Consider the following 15923-nt stretch of genomic DNA (forward strand, 5'->3'; position numbering starts at 1 on the left):
GGAATTCCCTCCTGTGCGCACCCAGGAGCACCTGTCCCCTGGCTGTGCTGAGCTGCGGCCGTGCCGGGCCCGGCGTGTCCCGCTGTCCCGCTGCGCTGCGGGACACCGCCCGGTGCCAGGGCACGCTCGCTCGGCAGCCGCGGTCTGCCGGCAGCAGTGCCCAAGTTCTCCTTCGCAGGGCACAAAGGTGGGAGCTGGCGGGTGACCAGGACAATCCCGCGGGTGGGAGGAGTCCTCCCTGACTTCTGAGCAAATAATGAGCCCGTGATAAAAGCAATGTCTACCAAACCAATTCATTTTTCTGCCAGACGTGATCCCCATGACAGGTTGATGGAAATTTATCGACCATTATTTTTAAACTTTTATAACTGTCTGGCCCGATTCCTCATTCCCATCCGTAGGGCCAGGGCTGGCAGCTGAGTGCAGACCTGCCTCTGCCTCTGCTGAGGAGCTCCGTGCCCGCCCCATGGCCACTCCTGAGGGCTGGGTGGCTCCTGGGTGACACCTGGGTAAGAGCTGCTGATGCCCCACAGGCGACAGCCAGGCACGAACAGCTCCCGTTTCACTGGGGTGGCCTCCCGGATGGGTCAAGCAGTTCCCAGCTTTTGCAGGAGAGAAGGTTCACAGACACAGGCTCAGCTCCTAGAGCCTGTGACAAGACATATCCACACACTCTGGGAACACACGCGCCTGAACTTCCCAGCAATGTCAAGGGATGATGCCAGTGTTTCCAGTGGGCACAAAAGGGCTTAATAAAGCAGCAGAGATAAGGGTTATTTTGGGGTAAAAAAAAACCCACCTAAACCTGTTTTGTTCATAGGTGAAAAAAAATCTGAGCACCCAAAGGTCATAGTCAGGAATTTATTCCCTCGCTGCAGGCTTGTTTGCTGAAAGATAAAGATCTTTGATGCAGGTGTACAAAGTGCCAAGGATCGGGAAGGCAGCACAGAGTAAACTTGTAGCCGAGTGACGTGTTTGTGGCAGGAATCACAGGAGCTGTCAAAGGTGTCCTGCACTGTATCCTGTCCTTCCGAGGCAGAGCCCGGCTGACAGAGTTTCCTGCCCTGCAAACGATGCTGGCAAGGATGCTGCCCTGTCAGAGCCAGCCTTGCCCATGGTAATGGCCTGAACATTTGCAATGGTGTGAATAGTGACCCGTGGCTTGGTAGAGCCCTGACCCAGGAGTGGCTGCCAGGCAGTCTGTCTGTCCCACAGACTGCAGCAGCTCCCCCCGGGTCACAAGAGCCCTGTGTAATGGCCTCACCACTGAGGACTTGACCACCATTGAGTCTTTTCCAGCCTCAATGAATCTGTGTGATTCTATTGCATCTTGTTTCATGAACAAACTACTCAGAAACTTCTTATGACTGACTTTCAAGAAGATAAAATCCAGCCAGCAGTTTTCCTGGTGTACTGGGGAACCCAGCTGCTGCACGGATCCCATTTAATGACCTGTGTTTAATGGTGACCTTGTCGCAGGAAGATGTGACCCTCTCCATCCCTCACATCCCTCCTCGGCCACACTGCCCTGCGTGGGACAGCCCTGTGCCACACATTCCCTGTGACTGGACACAGGGACACAGGGACAGATGTCTCATCTGGAACGAGGGGTGCTGGGACCAGTGGGACACCAGGCATGGTGCAGCCAGCACCTGCCAGAGCAGCAGGATGGCTTTGCGGATGCCAGCTGCCTTTGCTTTTTATTTAAGGCCTCCAGCAATGGGTCTTTTAAGGAGTAGTTTGAAAGAAAACAATGAAGTGGCTTTGCCAGTGTTTACAGAAAATCCCTTTCATGTTGGTACTGAAAGTACAGCAGGTTGTGTGCGTTCTTCCCTGCCTCCTGGGCACCTCTGCTCTTCCTGCTGGGCTGGAAACAGCTTCTGAAAGCAGGAAGGCTTCAGGTTACTTCCACAATGAAATGTTCCATTGCTCCTAACCCGTTTTTGACTGTTCTAAAAAATAAAGGTGCATTTGGAAAGGGAAACAAATTGACATACAGTTTGGGGGTGGGCAGGATAGGGAAGGGCCTTTTTAGAACAGTAAGGGAGCTCTCCACAGAAATGATACTGTGTTTCAAGTTGAAAAATACTGGCGGTTTTAAATAAAATGTAGCATTTTGGCTAAATGTAATTGCTTTCTGGTAATCGAATTTAAACCCATTTTCCCTCCTATTGCAGTTCAGATATCTGAAGGTGTTAGCTAACAGACCAATACTGTGCCTCAGCCACTTTTCACCTTTGAGTTTTTGTTATTTGCACTCAATTAAGAATAGAGCTTCAGGTGTCAAGTACAAAATTAAAGACTTTTGAATGTATTAGGAAAAAAGAAACCCAAGTATCAAGCAGCCAGCTGCTCTAAAACAGAAAACAGCAGCAGATAAAGACAGCTCCTGTTACTGAGCAGTTTGTAACCAGCCTGTTGTGGACTCTGGTGGGATTGGGGTGCAGCACATGAGGTCATGCTGGAGATGTTGACCGAAGGGCAAAAAAAAATTCATTTTCTGCAGACTTTGTTCTCTGCTCTGCTCTTCCTTTTCACATAGCTAAGAGCTTACCTACAAACCAAATCGCCCTCTTCTTTGCTCACAAGAAAACAATCACCTGTTTGTTTATTGTTTTACAGTTCAAACAGACTCTGATAACGCTGAATTCCTTTGTTGTGAATGTAAGTGGTAAAAGGGAGTAAGTTATCATATGCACATTCCTGATTACGTTTGTAAATTCATATGGTTCAACGACAGGTTGGGTTTTTTTCTGAGTTAATAAATAAAGAGGAGTGGACAAATAAAATCTTTTGACTTGAGTCAGAACTACCTGCAAATATTTTCTGAGGTATTTATTTCAAAAGCAATTATGTTAAAAAAAAATGCACAAATACTTTCTTCCTAAATAGAGTTGATGACATCTGGAACAAAAAAAAGGGTATTCAGTCAGCTTCTTTACATACAGCCTTTTGCTATATGCTCTAAATATGCTCTGAAAATTTGAAGAAAAAACTTTAAAATAAACATGCCTTTTGGAAGTGCCTCTATGCTGGAACATATGACCACAAAAACAGGACCATGAAAACACATCATAATTTATTATCACTTTGCTGTTTACTTCTCTTGTAATATTTAAAAGCATTGGTTGCTGCTGATTTTTTTTCTTATTGCCACATTTTCCCTTTTTAAATGTCTTGAGCACTTTGCTGAGCGCTTTACAAAGACAGAAACACGATTATCCACAAAATTAAAAGCAGAAAAGAGAAACTAACAGCCAGAGTGAGTAGCCCAGTGCCCCACAGAAATGCAATGCCCTCCGCTGGCGCGGGCCCAGGGCTCCCAGCACTGCCAGTGTCTGCTGGCTGGAGTGGCGCTGCTCCCAGTGCTCCCTGCCGAAAAAAACCACAAGCCCTGCTCAGAGCTGTGGACAGAAGCAGTGTTTATTCATTTAGTCTTCACTTATTATTAATTTAAAAGCCTTGTGTATAGTGTTGTTCATAATAGCAACTTATTTAGTAGCTCACACCAAGTCTGGCTTCAGATAAAATGGGGTTAAACCAGGCTATTTTCCAAATGCCTCACTTTCAATTTTACTTGTCTTCATTTTCTTCCCTGCTCAACCACTTCATCGGCCAACTGCTACCACATTCTGTTTCGGCCTCCAGAGGATTAGCAGCTCTGACTCTCAGCAGGCTGTCAGAAAGCCTGATAGGAAAAATCCCACAGAATCTGCCACAAAAGTGAGATGTTATTTCTAATTGTCTTTTTCACTTTTACTTTTCCTCTCCAGCCTTTCGAGGCTCTCCTCTTCCCATCCTCCAGTCTCCTTTTCCACCCGTGTGCTTGGCAGGGATCCCTGCTCCATTCTGCGCTTCAATAGCTGCAGCTCTACAAAGCCTCTCGCTTTGCCCCTGCCCTCGGCAGGGGGAAGGCGGCGTTGGTGCTGCTCGCCAGGAAAGTGCCACCTCACACACAAGTGCGCTCCTGCCACGCTGGGCACATCACCCGCCGCAGCCCACGGCCCCATCCCGTGCCACCCATGAGCTCTTACTGTGACACTTTGTCACGGGTGTCTGTTCCAGCCCAAATGACTGAAATGGGAGAGAAGGCTGTGCAGGGCATGTCCTCATCGCTGCTTCCATGCTGCAGGGCAGCTGTGCCGGAGCCACGCTCAGGCACCGGCAGCGGCTCTCGGGAAGGGTCCGTGCCCGCGGGGCGGGCTCCATCACCGTCCCTGCGGCGTGCGGCTGTACCGGGCTGTCTGTGCCACCCCAGCTACTTTTGTAACCCGGCTTCCCCGTGGTCCGAGTGGACCCAGGTTCCGGCTGCCAGGAGTTTTCCCTCTGGAACCCACAGAAAGTCACCCCCGTGGGCTGCTCCCATGGCTCCTGGCTGCCGGCCGGCCCTGCGGGGAGCCCACCGCGGCCGAGCCGGGTTACCCGAGGGCAGTGCCACCGGAGCCGGGCCCAGGGGCGCCCGAGCTGCTGCGCCCGTCCGTGCGATGCCAGCACCGGCACCCCGCGGCCGTGTCCCCCAGGGCACCGAGCAGCCCCGGCCCCGGCCCGGTGCCCCGGCCCCGCGGGGCCCCGAGCCCCGAGGCTGCCCCGCGGCGCTCGGGGGCGCGCAGCCCGCGGGGCCGAGCGGGCCGCGGCCGTGCCGGGCGGGGGCGGGCCCGGGGCGGGCCCGGGCGGGGGCGGTGCCGCCGCGGAGTCGCGGGCCGGCCGCCGGCGGAGCAGGAAATGGAGGCGTGAGCGGGCGGAGCGGCCGGGGCTCCGCGCCCAGCGCTGACCGCGGGCTCGCCGCCGCCGCCCTCCCGCCCCGCCCCGGCCCGCCCCCGCCGCGGGGCCGGCATGTGAGGCTGCCCGGCGGCGGCGCCTCCCTGCGCGGCTGGGCCGGCGCGGCCCCCGCACCGCTGCGCGCCGCCCGCGGGAGGGGAGCCCCGGCACGGCCCCGGAGCGCAGCGCGGCCGTGCATGGGGCGGCGCGGACCATGCCGCGGAAGGAGCTGCCGCTGCCCGAGGGCTGGGAGGAGGCGCGGGACTACGACGGGAAGGTGTATTACATCGACCACGGCAGCCGCACCACCAGCTGGGTCGACCCCCGCGACAGGTGGGCGGCGGCGGGCGGGGTCCCCGCGGGGTGCGGCAGAGCCCGGCCGGTCCCCGCCGCCGTCCCGCGGCTCCGCTCGGGCTCCGCGGCTCGGCAGGGCAGGGCGGGACGCGGCGGCGTTACCTGCGGGCCTGGCCGGGCAGCGGCGGCCGGCCAGCACCGGGAGCGGAGGGATGAGGGGGCTCAGCGGGTCGTGTCGCCGCCGTGCGGGCTCCGTCCGCGGCCGGCCCGGCCGTGCCGTGCTGCGGAGCCGCAGCGCACGCTGCGAGCGGCGCGGCCATGCGGCCCTTGCGGCTCGGAGCCCGCCCGGGGAGCAGCGGGGGCTCCGTGCGGGGGCTCGGGACGAGGTGGGGTCGCAGAGGGTTCAACGAGCCCTGTCCTGCATCGTGGCTCATCTCTGCGAGCAGCTACGTGGCCTCATCGAGCTTGGCCGTCGCGGAGGTCACTGACTTCAGGGTGTGTCTCGGATCGCCCCTCTTTGCCGCCGCCTTCCCTGCGGTATCCCCTTGCTCCTGCTCGCTCCGAGTAGTTCTTTTCCTGCAGCGCTGACTTGGAAAAGTAAGATAAACAGAAAACAGGGTGCTGCTCAATACCGAGGTCATTTCCAAGCAACACTCTGTCCTAGCATGTTGTAGTTCCATGCTTGAGGCAATCATGGTGAGCCAGAGCACGGGAGTTTGGACGTGCAGGAAGCTCAACTACTCAATCACTACTGAAATTAGAAGTTTTTAAATTTCTCATTTAATACTTTGTTAGGTGAAGTTCGCAAAAACAGGAACTCAAAAATCCATCCCAGCGAGTTGGAAATTCCAACAATCTGAACTATGCAGTTTGTTGTTGATAAATTTCACACACTTCCCCATCTGACAGCGAGCGTTTTCCTTGTGGGGCAGAAAGGTTAATTTCTGAATCTGTGTTCTTTTCTTCCCCTTGCTCTAGCGATCAGTTCCCTGAAGGGGCTTCCATTCTCGGTGGGATGTCAGGACTTTGCCTTGCTCCGTTTACTTAGATGGGCTTTTTGTTAAGCATGGAAGTGAATGATTGTCCAGTTTTACAAGATTTCAAGGAGTGTTCTGCATTCCAGGAATAATCCTTGTGTGTACTGTACACAAATGTAACCTGCTGCCAGCCAGGGCTTTGGAACTCGTCTTGGGGTTCAGTTTTAGGAATGTGGCTGAGAAGGGCCAGTAACAGAGTTGTTCCAAGTTGTTTCTTTAACCTTCATAAAAGTCAATGGAAGCTAAAATTAGAAATGCTTTCCTGGCATCCTTATTTTGTTCAGAGAATGAAGACAAGTGAGAAATCTAATAGGCCTAATGCAGGCTTATAAAAATTCTTGTGTGTCCTTGGCTAGTGATTCAAGAATGACAGAAATGACTAAATGGGTGCCTTATTTAGCCATGTGTTCTGAGCTGTCGCAGAATCTACCTGCTCACCGCTGCTAGAGGAGAATAATCAAACACACTCTGATAACTCTTATCGCATGACACTTGTTGTGCACATAGAAATACACCTGAATACACGTGGCCCTGACGAGCTTTGCATCTGAGTCATCTTCCAGTACTGCTACCAAGGGAACTGCCCCTGGAAATCCACAAGGTTTTGAAGAATCTGCTGGTCCACAGTAGAACAACTATGACCCAACACCTACCCATCATTTAGTGGACCATGAGCTTTGATGAGCTGAAATTGTTCTCCGCCATACAGGAAAGAAGTTTCTTTTCCAAGTAATTACCACTGCCTGTGAAGCCCAGTTGATAGGGGATTTTTCATCAGATCATAAGATGCCTGTTCCCTGTAGGGGAGTGAACTTGCATTTACACAATTCACATTGAACTTTATCACTGTATTTTAAAGTTTAAATGATTGAAAGCTTAGCCTTTTACAGGTCATATTTAAAATTGCTGCAGCTGATACGTGGGTTTGTGAAGTTGCTACAGTGCTCTGTGTGCTGTTACACATTCTGTCTGTAACCCAGCATAAAGCAATAGGTAATGGGTAGCATGGCTGTAGAAATGCAAGTTTGAGGAATGTGGAGGAAGAAGTGTGTTAGGGCTCACTCTGAACCCAGGGCCAGCAGGGACCTTTGTAAACCTGATCAGCGAGTAGCAAGTGAAAGATAGAACACAGATGTTTAAACCTTCCCTAAATATTTCATTCTAGCTTAATTTAGTGGAAATAAACATGAGCAGGGATACTATCTACCTTCAGGGCATGAGCCATGCCATTGTTTAGTGGCAGCAGGTTTGCAGTCCTGCTGAGGTTGGTTTAACAGGCTGCCAGGGAAGCAGACCTGACTGTGGGCTGTGGCAGGGATGGAGAGGCAGAGGGTGAAAGGTGGGACCTCAGCTGGCCCTGGGCTGTCAAATCAGAAGGGGCTGGTGCTTTTCCAGTTCTTGTTTAACTCATTACTCCAGTCCTGCTGATGGGCTGTTAGACTTGGCCAGGAGGAGGTCCCTGGCACCTGGTGGCATCTCGCTATCCTGCAGAGCTGACCCAAGTGATGCCCAGGTGCCTGGAGCCTTGGTTGAAGCAGTTGCATGTCAGAGCACTTTTACCTTGTTTAAGACTCAGGGTGTCCTCCGAAGCCTGTGGATGTTGGAACATTTTGGGAAATAATCTAAGATTAAATAATCTGAAGAGTTTTGTGATTTAACTGTTGCTGAGCCTGTGGTGTGGTTTAACAAGGTACTTTGCATTGCAGGAATTTCAGGTTAAAAAGCTCTAAGGTAATTCTTCTGAACAGGTGGGGAGAAAACCCATATTCTGCTGTGTTTTGCCTTTTGTAAGAGGAAGCTCACATAGCTGCCTTTTTTGGTAGATCTGTTGAAAATTTGATAATTCAGGAATGAAATACAGTGTGACAGGAGATCAAACCTTATTGAGCTGGAGGAGAAAATTTGTCATTCCTGGTTTTTAAAACTAAGCACAACCTTTCAGGTCTGCACCAGTACATACCAGCTGGTAAACCATGCCAGAGAGCTGTCTCAGTTGCTTTCTTAACGCAGAGGGTGCCTCTGCTTTGGAAGCTGCTGTGCTGGTGGCCAAACAGAAATACCAGTGGTGTCTTAAAAGTTCAGCACCAGCTGCTTCCTGCTCTTAAGCATCAGCATGAGAAGCACTTGAACAACGGAGTGCCCTGAGTGAGATTTCAGTTGTCATCAGAAGTGAGAATTAGAGATGGGAATCTCCGTTCCAGTGCTGTGATGTCCTTGGGTTCTTTTCCACCAGGTTTAGGGGAGCTTCTACTCTCCTTCAGGCTGTTTTGTAAGAGGATAAATTTTTTAACTTCTCCTTGCCTTTCAACAGAGAAGCTTCAAGATGCACTGAAAATTTGGCCATGCCTGCTAATCGATCCCACTCTTGAATATTTGTGTTGTACTCTCCTGCTGGCCTGGTGGTGTAAGCAGGTTTTTCTGGGTTATTTTAGATGGAACTGACTGAACTTCTCATTTCACTTCTAACAGTGGACTCCTGTTGAAAATAAAAGCTATTTAAATAGGTGCAATTGTAGCTTAAATTTGGTGAAATTACTAAACAGAATCAGATATTTTGGGAGACAGCAGTGCCTTAGTTGATGTCCCTTCATTTCTTGAAGGCTCTTGTTGCTGTAAAGGGTTGGGAGATGTTTATTAAGTAAAAGCCCAGATTCTGCATTTGCTACCTAAATTCCCACCCTACTAAACATGGAGGTTTTTCTAGTATGAACCTCCAAAACAGAGCTTTGGTAAAGAGATTTGCCAAGGTTGAGGGCCAGTGCATGTGGTGTCACATGTCTTCAGTATTTAAAATAGTTAGGGCCACCTATTTACTCAGGAAGATTCAGCTTTGCTAAGCCCAAGGATTTCAGAGCAGAAAAGCCAGGCATGGAGAGCACCATCACCTAGCCATGCCCTTCTAGGCTTTGAGAAGTGCTGCAGAGTATTGTCTTCTCTGCATTATTCTGATCTTTAAGCTTTTCATCCCAGTCTGCTCTGCACACTTGGTCTACAAAGTGCTTTTATTAAAGATTTGGAAATGTAAGCGTTGTGCTGAAAATTTGTATGTAACTGTCTACTCCTTGGATTACTTGCTTAAATGTGGAATAACTTTAATGACTGGAATAAAGCTGCTATAGCTAACTTAAGTGTGAGAATCCTTCAAAATAAAAGGGCTGGAAGAAGGGAGGGCAATGAAAGGCAGCAGGAACAAAAGGCATTGTGCTCTTCTGTAGATGAAAATCAGTAAGCATAAGGAGATGAGAGAAAAATTCTCCAAAATAGAAGAACCAGGAGGGAGAAATGCTCTTTCATCAGTGCCAACAGCATAGGTCATGCAGCTGAAGTCTGCTAGCTTGATGCCTGTTGTTGCCTTTGTTTGCTGATATCTAGCTAAGCACCCTGTCATATATATGTGAATCTGCTGCTTTCTCCTGTTTGCATTCCCCAAAATAGCTGACAGCTTTGTAAGGAACAGGCAGCTTAGTGTGTGCCCATAGAAACTGCTGATGACCGTTTTCTATGAGTGCAGAAGGGAGTGACAAAAATTCAGTCTTCAAAGTCATCCAAATGCCACCTCTCGGAACAGGTGTCCTAATGTGTAGGATTTGTGCTCTTCTCACTTTTTTTTTCCATAATGATTGGTTTAAGTAGGTGCTAATACATAGGGAGGCAAGGATAGCAGGTAAGATTGTGGCACTTGAAATTATTTTAATTTATTAATATCAAGTGTCTTCCAAGATAAGTTAGCTCAGGATGCACCTGTAGATTGGAAAAGTGGGTTGGAGCCGAAATCCATCACACTGCTTCAGTTATAAAAGATCAGACTTTATTATTTTGGTGGGGGTTTGGGTCGAATTTTTTTTCCCCTGGACTCCCCAGACAAGCCTGGATGTTTTGAAGATTGCAGGGGCTGCCTTCAGAGCCAGTATGCATCCTCAGTTGTGTAAGCTCACCTGACACTGGGAGGGAACTGAAAACAACAGGTGTGCTGCTTTTAACAAGGGCATCGCTGCTGAAGGTGTGCACACGTGTGTAGAGACAGAGGATATTGGCAGTGGCTTTAGAATGACAAAAAGCATTATTTTATCTTGCTTCCCTATGGAACATGAAAAAAAAAAAAAGAAATATGAGGCTTTGTTCAGCTCAGCAGCTTTTTAATGAATCGTGGGGAATTCTGAGCCTTAAAGGATCAGAAATGCTTTTGAAGAAATCTCCGTAAATCACATTGTTAAAAATATGTAGGCTGAGCTTCATCTTCTGCTCTGGCAAGGTCATCTTGCTCACAAGTTGACTCCTTTACTTTTGCCTCAAAAACTGACAGCGTGTGAAGTTAGAAGTTGCCACTGACTGGAAACTTATTTGGCAATGAAATCAACAATTCCATCCCTATGTAGGTCATATATTTTCATACCGGCATAGTTACCTTAATCTCCATCCACTAGAATGGCAGGAAATTGGCTAGTAAATTCCAGAAGATGTGGGTATGACGGGGGAGAGGTGGCTGCAGTACTGGGCAGCTGCTTGGTGCTGTTGTTTTTTGGGGCACCTTAAGCTGCTGCTTCTGCCAGGGTAAAATTCTGTACCAGTGCAGGGAGTGAGGCCTGGAAGCTGGTCCTCCTGAAAAATGTCATTTTGCTGTCTGGGTTCATTTACAAAAACAGTTGATCCAGGTTGTGTGTGCTTGTGCAGAGCTGGGGCTGAGCTGGGAGGCTTGGAGGAGTGGGAGTGGGGCTGGTGGCAACCCAGGAATGCTGCTGAGGGTGTGCTTGTGAAACTGTCCCCAGGCACTTGACCTGGTCAGGCTCTCTGCCAGCCCCATTCTGGAGCTGTTCCCAGGTGCTTAGCTCTGCCCCATGATTTCTGATTGAGTTTTACAGGAAGAATGGATTTTTACTTGCTGGAGCCGTTGTGAAGCCAGCAGTGAGGCAGAGCATCTCCTAAAGATGTTCTTCACAGGGCAGCTTCATAGCTAGCACAGTTATGGGAAGATGAGCTTGCAGCAAAGTTTTCCATGTCTGAATCTGATTTAAATTTCTCTAGACTGTGCCAGAAAATTTATTGGAAGCCATGGGAAGATTTGTCCACAGGAATTTAATGAAATGACTTGTACGTAAAGAAGTGATGTTTGCTGGGTGCCTCAGGGGGGTCCTGTCACTGACCCACCACTCCACCTTTTGGGACTGGCTCTAATCTCAGCTCTGGAGGAGTCTATTAGGAAATGATTGCTGTTGTGTGCTCCTGGAGGTGGCTGCAGGCTGCCAGGGCTGTGCTTGCTCTGTGCTCAGCATTGCGAGCGGCGTCACCGCCCCAGCGCGTTCCTGCGCGCGTCAGACCCCGCTGAGCTCACCCCTGACAGCGGGGAAACGTCCTGGGCTGGCCTTGGCACTCCTCCCGTCCTGTGGGACACCTTCAGGCCCTGCTCAGAGACAGGGAGACACCATACAGCTGCCTTGGGAAAGCCTTGCTGGTCTGCCTGTGCCAGGGCTGGCTGAACCTGGTGGCCTTGGGTGCTGTACCACCAGGGCAAGTGTTAGCTGGAAGAATTAATCAATAAAGAGGGGTGGCAGCAGCTTGGCAGAGTCAGGTGAGGTATGTAGACTGGTGCTACTGCGTGCACCTGTAGGAGAGCTATGCAGATTGACCACTTCCTTGGAGAGAAATACTTTTCATGCTGGCTGCTTGCCATTTGTGAGACCTGTTTAGTAAGGTTACGTGCTTTGCTTGTGGTAATGAGGCCTTGGCTTTATTTGTGCAGTTTAAGCTCAGTTCTTGCTCACAGAGCCTAAGGTTACTGTTCCCTCCTCCCTTTAAAGCTACATGCATAGATAATTGGCTGAACAAACAGTGGGCAAAACTGCTCCCTGCAGAAAAATAGCTGCTTTTCACTGCCACTCATTCAGTGAAGTGGCATCTGGAAGACTCTACAGATAGTCACAGGAGGTTTGGTGTGTAACAGGAAGATGCAAAGAAGCCAAATGCTACAGCTGTCAGTGTTCTCTGTGCTCTTGGATGGGTTCTCCTGGCTTGGTTTGTTCTCAGTTTGTGCTGATACTGACGGCTTCCACCCCAGCCATGATGTTCTGCAGCATAAGTACCCAACACATTTAAAAAACAGATGAATTGCTTTCTCAATCTCATGGAGGTGCTGTAGGGATTAGTTAGTTCTGACAAAGTGCTTTCTGGCTGAGATGTCAAACTGACGTTTCAGGACTAATGGTATTGTTTAGTGAAACTGTTTGGTTCTCCTCAAATGCCTAATTACTATTTTAGAAGAATGTACTCTGTGGAGGGAAGCTTTATTGATTTAAAGCACGCAATAAACAGTATTGCTTTCAAGAGGCAGTCATTCATATCTGCTCTGTGCAGAGTTGAGATGTAAGGTGGTCACACAGCTACTTTGAACTCAAATGTAAGTGAAGCTATTGCTTAAATGACCCTGCAACAACTTGCAGATTTCTCATATGTGACTTTCAAGTGCTTTAATAGCCTTGTACTCAGCACAAGGGCAGTCCCCTGCCAAGCAGAGGGCTCTCTGCTATTTCATCCTTCCCACTGGGAGGATGGCCTGCAGGGGAGCAGCAGTGGGTAAAATAAACTTCTGGACCCTTCAAGCAGCACAGGAAAATATAGGTAACCCCAGAAGTGCTCTGTGAAACTGTGCTGTGGATAACTTAGAGGTTAATTTTGCTTGAGCTAAGCACAGCTTTGGGTGCCATGAGCCAGCTGAGCCTCTGCAGCCACTAGGAGACAGGCTGGTGGCACAGCTGCACAGCCTGTCCCCTTGGCCATGCAGGGGCAAAAATGCCATGGGACATCCTCCCAGGGGCTCAGGCATGTTGGCACCATGGTTTGGCTGAAGCAGAAACACCACAGCACCTGGCCCCTGAGTGAAGAGGAGGAGTCATCCCCTGACATCTTCATCCTGGACACTGGCTCCATTGTTGGACTGTTTGAAACACTGAGTATATATTTGAGCTGCTTATGCAAATTACCCCAAAGGGGATTTGGGTGGGGATGATAATGGAAAGTATTTGGCTGTCATGTGTGATGCAGCTCTTTGAATTATCCAGCTTGTTTCCTGTGAGGTATTTCAGGCTGATGGCCTGTCTTGGATGGTGCTTGGTATTTTTAGAAAAAATAGTAAGACTTATATAAATTCTGATGACCTGTACTGTATCTAATTCCAGGTGAGCTTTTCATATAGAATTTTTTTAAAATAAATATTCTTAGCATGAATTACATTTGGTATTGTAGAGTTTTTGGCATGGTTCAACTTGAAATTAAATCATTAATTTGAACAGGCTTTTTTGCTGGGACATGAATGTGGTGATGCTCAGGTGTGTTTGATTAGTGGTGTGTTAACCCTGCAGAGATTAAGGAGGTTAAACTCTCCCATTCAGTATATTATTCCACATTTCTCAACATCTGGTCTCTCTCCACTTCAGCTGTCAGTTGACCCACTTGTTTAGATTTTTGTGAAATTCCTTAAAGTCATCTCCACATCCAGCTAACCTAAACAGCTTGTCAGCCAGCAAGGCAGTAAGCCAGGTTTGCTATTTTTGCTTTTCTTAGGTCACTTTTCTTAGGTCACACAACAAGGTCTAATCATCAGAGTTAACACAAGTTATTGCCTTGATGTGACTGTTTAATTCTTGTATGAACACATACATAAAAGGCTTTAGGCTGTTTAAGAGCTAGTTCTCAAAAAGTTTTCCAGTATCTAGACATGGGCAGATTTGTCTGGCAAAGAGATCAGTGAGTGTTACTCTGTGTTATTTTATTCTGCATGTGGAGGGAAGGGAAATGCCATGGCTTCTGCTATGTCCCATGGTTTTCTGTGGCACTAAAGCTTTGTAAGATATCTTATACTTCTTAACTTTTCCATGTTTTGCATTTTAAATTTGGATGTGAAAGCTCAGCTGAGTTGGTCTATAATTCTGAATAAAGGTAGATCTATTGTCATGTATCTGTTAATTATTCAATGACTGCTGTGTGACAGCCATGGTGAGTTTCTCATACAACTGGCTTACTAATATTTCAGTTTAGAGTGTATCTGCCTCATCTACCTGATGCTAATGAAAGCATAACCTTGTGTGTGAATACTTTCTTAAAGCACATCTCATTTACTTCTCTTATATTCCTTGGGCAGTACTCCTCACTTCCTTTTTAAGATTCCTTTTCAGGAGAAGATTGTGTGGATGGAAGGGGAGAGATGCGTGGCAGGAGCCTGGTGTGGTCATTTGCAAAAGGGTTACATGAATAAAAAATCTTAGTTTGCAAAGGCAAATTTGCAACTGAACTGGTCACACATGGTCTCCCACTCAGGCTTGTTTTCACACATCTTTTGTAAATGCCGCTCTTATCCCTAAAGCAAATGTTGTGTTGAATTTTCTCATCTTTATTCTCTATTTGTCCAGTAGTCTGTAGCTAATACCCCAGAGTGTTTCCTGGTTTCTTTTCTCTCTGCTTCCCAGATGCAGGCTCCTGCAGTTTTGGGTGGTACCTCTGACAAGCTGTGCTGCATCTTCAGTGGCTGGGCTGGGGGTCCTGCCCAGTGCAGTCACTGGGCTTTGGCTCAGGTGCTGTGGTGGTTCTTCCTGGCAGGAAGAGATCCCTGCATGGGTGGAGGAGCAGATGACTGCAGCTGAGCATGCTGCAGTTCACAGCCAGGTTTAGACCTGCCTCTTTGGGGCTGGGAGGATTTGTTCTTGTGTCAGAACCCGTCCCATCCTGTCTCTGGCTGCTGCCACAGCCCCAGGCAGCAAGGTGGGCCTGGGGCTGCTCTGGTTTTCTGACCAGAGCCAGGTGGCACCAGGTCCTTGAAAGAAGGTGGCACTGGGTGCAGTTAACTGCTGGGTGTTGGGGTTTTGCTGTGTGTAGTAACAAGAATGACAACAGCCCAAGGGGTACTCACACCCATAAACCACCTGCTTGGAAATCTTCTTGTGGCACTCACTTCTGATGGAGTGTTCCTTTGCAGGCAGATTTAATTCTGAGCAGATCTGCAGTGAGATAACCAAAGTTTAACAATTTTAACAAAGCTCTTTTAAAGGCTTTATTGTTTGAATTACTTGTCTGGAGTAGTTGGGCAGTTGTGTGGCAACAACTCTGAATGGCAGTACTGCCTCTTACCCATTTTTGTTGAAGACAGGCTGGAATCCTGCTTTGGTCCAGCTGCTTTGTGCCCAGCCTAGATTCCTGTTCAGAGGTGTAGGGAATAATGAGGTTATGTCGGTATTAATTAGGGATTTCACAACAACAGTTTTATTATTTATATTGCATTCTAAATATTTATTAGTTTAGTCCCCCCTAGCTAGTGGCTTTGCAGTCACAGGCAAGCTGTTGACCTGTCATTTTATACTTCTGTGTTCCCAGCTCTGGTGCACTCCTTTTTCCACTGATTGTTGCTTCAACTTTTTCTCTCCCAAGCCATATAACACTGCTGCTTATTTCCCTTATGGCCATGTTTACAGGGTCTTTAAAGTCTTTCATAAGTAGGCATTTTGCCTGATGGGAGAAGGAGGTTTGTGGAGTATATAAAAAAAAAGGCAAGAAATACACTGTAGGTAATAGATTCCAAAAATGCAAATTTGTTTAAGCAACTTCTTAAAAAGAAGGGAGGGAGGAAAGAATTGAAGATTAAAACCTGTGTTTATATACATGTAGAAGCTGGAGGCAAAGCAATCCATTCATAAATATACAATAGGATTTATGTCATGGTGAGAAGTGCTACATGCATATTCATGTGTAATTTGCAAATCCTTTGGTGATTAAATACTTTACTCTAAACTCAAGAACTAAATAACCTTCTTGTTGAAATGAGATGTCCAAAGGCTCTAATGCTGCTCCAGT

At 48.3% G+C, this 15923-nt stretch overlaps 1 protein-coding gene across 1 annotated transcript in view; it reads left to right on the top strand.

Annotated features, from left to right (window-relative positions):
• Positions 1-4888: 4888 nt before the first annotated feature.
• Positions 4889-15923, top strand: part of WWC1 (WW and C2 domain containing 1) — a 66185-nt gene continuing 55150 nt past the window's right edge. Inside the window, exon 1 of the mRNA XM_021528623.2 lies at positions 4889-5091. Within this exon, the coding sequence (XP_021384298.1) occupies positions 4973-5091 (119 nt within the window). The 5' untranslated portion in view covers positions 4889-4972. The remainder of the gene's footprint in view (positions 5092-15923) is intronic.

This window comes from Lonchura striata, chromosome 15, assembly GCF_046129695.1.
Source record: "Lonchura striata isolate bLonStr1 chromosome 15, bLonStr1.mat, whole genome shotgun sequence".
NCBI classification, from domain to species: Eukaryota; Metazoa; Chordata; class Aves; order Passeriformes; family Estrildidae; genus Lonchura; species Lonchura striata.